The sequence below is a fragment of the Genypterus blacodes genome, unplaced genomic scaffold (assembly GCF_046128005.1).
Source record: "Genypterus blacodes isolate CSIRO-AG114 ecotype Tasmania unplaced genomic scaffold, CSIRO-AGI_Gbla_v1 ptg000022l_1, whole genome shotgun sequence".
Taxonomy (NCBI): Eukaryota; Metazoa; Chordata; class Actinopteri; order Ophidiiformes; family Ophidiidae; genus Genypterus; species Genypterus blacodes.
Window position 1 is genome coordinate 272,332 of NW_027466835.1, and position 5,977 is coordinate 278,308.

At 44.4% G+C, this 5,977-nt stretch overlaps 1 protein-coding gene across 1 annotated transcript; it reads right to left on the reverse strand.

Moving 5' to 3' along the window:
• Window positions 1-1,202: 1,202 nt before the first annotated feature.
• On the reverse strand, window positions 1,203-3,992 carry nptx1l (neuronal pentraxin 1 like). The gene is made up of 5 exons (XM_076143183.1): window positions 3,506-3,992; window positions 3,151-3,358; window positions 2,156-2,400; window positions 1,892-2,071; window positions 1,203-1,424 (listed from the first exon to the last, which is right to left on the reverse strand). The coding sequence occupies exons 1-5, from the start codon at window positions 3,932-3,934 to the stop codon at window positions 1,203-1,205; spliced, it is 1,284 nt and encodes a 427-aa protein (XP_075999298.1). The 5' UTR covers window positions 3,935-3,992.
• Window positions 3,993-5,977: the final 1,985 nt, after the last annotated feature.

Genomic DNA, 5,977 nt, shown 5'->3' on the forward strand with positions numbered 1-5,977 from the left:
CAGAAATGGAGGATAAAACAGCAACGCAGAAAATAATTGAGAGCTTGTGATTTAGTCCGGCTGAAAACCCAAATTAGAGCATGAAATGGAGACGAAGCTAATCCTCAGAGCTCTCACTCTCTCTTTCACTGTTTGTCTGTCTGTCTGTCTGTCTCTCTCTCTCACTCTCTCTCTCTCCTTCACACACACACATACACCACAGTGATGCAAACACACTGTCAGTCACCTGTATATGATTCGGGTAATGATTCAGGTATCACAATTTTATTAGAAAAACTAGAAGTTTCTCATCTGTTGGTGTTGCCATGCTTTAAGCATATAACAATACAGTATAAAATCTCAACTCAAAAATAAGAAAAGTAAAAGCCAAGATCATCAATGCTGACACAGCATTTACAGTTAAGTTAAGACATGCTGTTACTGTACACTTAACATTCCCACTGAAGTACAAACACCTGCAAAACGCACCATTGTCATCAATGAGTTGCATTTTTCAATATACACTCCGATCCAGCTTCAGTGTTGCAATAAACGGCTCTTTTGGAAAAATCAATTTACAAGAACAGAAACACAAACGCACAAACACTCTTGCAAATCAAAATGAATGTGCTGAGATTTTTTTCAACAGCCCAAGGCACTCAGGCTTGAATGTTGGCAATATATATGTTATTCTTTACACAAAAATCACGTCAAGCAGGTGGTGATAGAGAAAGAATTGTGATAGAGGAAGAACACCACCTAGTTTAGAATCATTCCTTTTTTTAAAGTCCACTTTGTCGCCTTTCACAGTGAAAAATCCCTGGCAGTCCACAAAGAACAGAAATGTAAAGAAATTAGTGTTTTGAATTGAGTGACATTTGTCCTCTACAAACTACATAAACTCCCGCTGTACTTTTTATTCTGGCCTGAGTGTCCTCTGCTCCGTGGAGTGCCGTCGACTGCACTCTCAAATCAAATCCCAAATAGACGCCGGGTGCTTTCAAGCACTACTGGATGCCAAAGTATCCATTCCCAGTGACCTGCTAATCTGGTAAGAATCTATCAAGCGTCCACAAAATGACTCATTCAAACATCATTAAATCCGGTTGTCATTCATTGAAACAAACTCCTCCTGAACTTCTAAAAATGAGCCTACACGGGCTGTAACAACACTGGCTTTAACAAATGCATTGGTTTTTCTCGTCCCTGCAGTTCAGTTGAGTTCAGTTGAGCTGGCGGCAGGCCTCAAACGTCCACTTCGAGGCCCCTCCGTAAATATCGAGGCTCGTCTCCAGCCATGAAAAAACGTTGCCCACTTGTGCTTTGCTGCTGCACGTGGCGAGGTTGTATATCTCTCCGATGGACAGTTTCCGATCCCAGATGTGAAAATTTGCCAAGTCCCCAACAAAAGCCTGCGTGGCGTCAAATCCTCCTCCGAGCATGTCCTGTGGTGAAGACAGATGGATTTAATCAAGACTGTTCCCTCCTGCATGCATCTTCAGTATAAAGAACAAACAGCACTGTGGTTGATCTGGAGTTTGAATGTGACATGGGGATTTTATTTAGTGAAGATCCAATGACCTTATTAAGTTTATGCTAGTATATGCATACAGTAATTACAGCAGGGAATTGATTGAAGTATTGATGTCTGATAAGTCACTTTAAATCACCTTGTTAGCTCATTTTCAATGTCATAACACACAGCTACTGTAATCAACAGTAGTCCGTTCCAATGTGACTTAATGATATTGGAGTAGAATTCATTGACCTCACTGCATTACATGATGGAGAAGGTAAGACTGCGTGCGTGAACAGATGGATAAAAATAACATCTCCAGACTGAAGCGAGTGTGTTACGGTTGGGGCCGAAGCCTCCACATAGGGAGAGTATTGAATCAGATCAGTGCTCTACCTGCTCCTGGCCCAGGATCAGCAGGCCGTGGGGTTTGATTGGATGATAAGGGGCCAAGTTCTCTCCGCTCCCCCTCATGACTCCATCCTGGAAGGCCTCCCAGACGCCATCACGAGTGGTCCACGTCACACAGATGTGATGCCACTTGCCGTCATTGATGAGGAAGGGCAGCTTTGCCACCTTGAATGGATTAAAAAGGAATAGGATTCAATACTTTCTACTGTTAAACTGAAACAAACAAACAAACAAATGTTACAGTCGTACCTTGTCGTTGATTAGAATCTCCATGGGGTTGTTCCCCCATTCGATGAGGACCAGCTCGTTGGCTTGGCCAGGGACGGCGTAGGAGAAAGGTGTGCCCACTCCCGGGGACGCGTTGGACTTGAGCCACATGCACACCGTCAGGGCGTACATCTCTGGCAGACTCTTCTTCACCTTTGCGTACATGTAGTTGGTTCTCAGTGGGAACGTGAGCTGGAATTTATCCAGTGGTCTGCTTTCTCTTTGACCTGTGGGGAATAAATAACTTGTTTGGTGGTCGGATTGTTTTTTATGTCCGTTTCCTTTCCTTTTTTCAGCACATACCTGTATACGTCCAACGCCCACACCCTGGGGATTCACCGGATTGATGTTACGCAACAAATCCATCATCATCATCCTCATCATCCTCACCATCATCATCATCATCATCACGCTACAGATTGATGGTATTAACCTTGTTGTTTTTAACTCTATAACCACTGGTTTACTGTAAGGGATCAATATTCTACAGTCGTCACAAACGGTTACCATGTTGGCAAAGTTTGCGCTTCTCAAACGGATCACACACTAACTGGAGGGAGAAGGTCATTGGGTGCATAGCGGTTTAATCTACATGAATTAGTGGAGGAAAGTGTGGAATCTAGCGGGCCGTACCGGCGTTTTTGTAGATGAGTTAAATGTTAAACGCGCTGCTGCAGTCGTAAAAGCCCGTAATGGCACACGGGATATGCAAAGCAATGCAGCTTTTCTCATGTGCGCACTCCCGCGTCTCTGTGCCATGTGGCGAGCTGATAGCGCCTCACCAACGATAAAACTCATCTTCATCCTCATCCTCAGATGTGATAACGGCACCAGAATCTCAACCCGATCCCCTTTCTTTCTCCTTACACTTTGCCACAACATTTCAAAATAAAAGCTCCAGCGCAAAACCTTATTTCCCCCCCCTCTCCCTTTACTTTGTTGTTGTTGTTTTTCCTCCTGCCTCTCTTTTCACGCACCTTTCTCCAGGTCGGTGATCCTGTGGTGTAAAGACGTGAGCGTGGACTCCACTCTCCCACGCTGCTCCGTCTCATTCCGGAGCCCGGGCTTGCCCTCCTCGATGCTGTTCACCCGGGACAACACTTGCTTCTCCAAGTCGTCGATTTTACTTTGGAGCAGATCTTTCAGGCTGTTTGCTTGCACTGTGCTGTTGCTTCGGCTGTATTGCTATTAACGGGGAAAAGACAAAGAAGTACTCAATAATAATACTAATAATAGAGCCAGATTAAGGACTATATAGAAATATGCAAGTATACAACAGGTATGTGCCAATAAGGAGCCTTAATTCAAGTGTTGGGTTATGTTTCATCCTACCTCTAGATTTTCTAATCTCTGTTTTAGCGACTGTAAAGTCTGAGATAGTTGCGCCAAGGTGTCAGCGGGGCCCCTGGATACATCCCCCATTGTGTTTTTGCTCCCAAATTCCTTCCTCCTGCCTCCAGCGTCGGTGCCGCTTTGGCTCTCGCACCTCGCCAACTTTGAGGTCAGTTCCCTGATGGTCTCTTTTTGGTTCATGATGGTCTCTTTCTGCTGCAAAACCGTCTCCCGCAGCTGCATGACGGTTGTCTTCAAGTCCTCCCCTGGCACACTGTTCTGCACGGTGGCCGCGCATATGTCCATGTCCTTGGGTACGGAGGTGCAAATGAACTGAGTCTGCCCGCCGAAGTTCTGAGACGAACTCCCCAGAAACAAGATGAAAAGGAGGGAAAGTCTCCAGGAGATGCCGCTCTTGGTGGCCCGCATGGTTGGGCTTCGGGCGCTGTGGTGCGTTTACGGTGCCTGCAGAGCCGTGGCGACGTGTTGCCGGTGACCCCCCCACTCTCTCTCTCTCTCTTTCTCCGTGCGCCGCCGCCGTCGTTGTCGCTCCCTTCCAGTTTGTGTAATCCGTTTGTTGAGAAATGCCGCGTTTTTATACGGCGAGCTCGGTTCTGCGCAGAGCGGCTTCACTGCATCACGGCCAGAGGGGAGGGAACCGGCGCCGGCCCCCCGTTTTTTAATCGGCTTCAGATCGAGGCAACGTCACACACTCCGGGAGATGAAAAACCATTTTGCTTTCAGGCTCCCAGATGTTTAAATCTTTTATTACGTCGGCTGCGTTGTCATTTTTCGCCGTGTATTATTCATCTAGTATCGGCTGTGGGGAGCGTGGTTGCGTGACATGACGGGAGAGAGGGAGAGATGTGCGTGTGTGTGTGTGTGTGGGCGCGCGTGTGTGTTGTGTTTGGCACACAAGAAGAAGTCAGGATGTTGACGCAGATCAGAAGTTGCAGTAGTTTGCGTAGTTGTTGCGTAGTAGTTTGTAGTAGTACAAATCGGCTCCACACACACAACCTTCAAAGCAAAAAGTGCTCAATTCTCACTCACTTTAACATCTAAAACCAAGAAGTGTGTCTTTTATTTTCATAGCTGTTGATTCCCTTTGCTTGTTTGATTGTTTGAATGCTTATTGTTGTAGATTTAATTTCTCTGGTGAGCCACTAACCCCCTCTCATTTTCCACAGACCCTTAAATCACTGCTTGTCTGCTGAAGTGGGAAGCTCCTCTGTATTTTCCATTCAACATCAACATCAATCTCTTGTAATCATCTCCGTAACTCAGTTTCTAAAATTATACGAGGCAATTTGCCTTATCTATTATCCAGGAAGGACAATAATGTTTTTTTTGTTGCCCACCCAGCCCCTATTAATTCAAGCCAATGTTGGAAATAAAATGAAAAATGTTTTCAATAGGTGATGAAAACGAATCGGTTCTTAGATTAAAATTGATGAGATGAAAAAGATGAACTCATGGACATCAAGCAGTGTGAGGGACAAAGGTCAGCGTGAGACAGAAGATATTGGATAGATTCCTTGGGGAACCATGGTTGATGGACTAACTGTCCTCTCTCAGGTCAGTAAAATTAATCTGCCTGTTATTATTAAGACCTGCTGTTTGATTGCTATGTTGTCTGAAGGAAAGATTTCCTTTGAAAGCTAAGATCAAGTTCAATCTCAAGTAACTAAAATCATACGCAAGAGCCTTAAACTATCAAACTTTTCCTGTAGCAGCTGGACTTCCGGCATAAATCACACCTCTAATATGTTTTTCATTACTTAAAAAAAATCTGAATTTAAGCACATCAGCCACACTCAAGTTAACAGAGCATCACTATATGACATCACTCAGACTTATTAAAACCCACATTTATTTATTATTTAGTTATTGTCCATAAACCTGTCTGCCTGTGGATTATAGTCTGTTAAGTGATGCAACAACATCTACGAGGGATGAAAGGGTTGCTGATTTTACACTCTGGTTTCTAATCCCCAAGGTGGTAAAGTGTCAAAACAAAAATGAAGCTTAAAGATGCAAGAGAAAGTCATTTCCATTAAGCCCTTTGACTTCTATGTTACAGTAATGAGACTTGGTGGATTTAACGGTGATGTAACTGACTTCACTTCACTTCACACACACACACACACACACACACACACACACACACACACACACACACACACACACACACACACACACACACACAGTTAAAGTGATGGAGTAATTGTGACATAGGTCAGGGGTCATCAGGAAGGTCTGCTTGGTCAGCCAGGTGCCTCCTTGAGCGATACAACACAAAAGGATTTCCATCTCTCATACTGAATAACACACTCAAAATATTCAGAAGCGTTTAAAAAATCCAATAGTTACACAGTGCAGTGATTTCTCCTCTCATTTCCATTATGGAGCAAAGGAACAGAGACAGAATTAGACTGTTAGCTGTGCTGCCTTTGGGTGAAATCTAAACCTGGC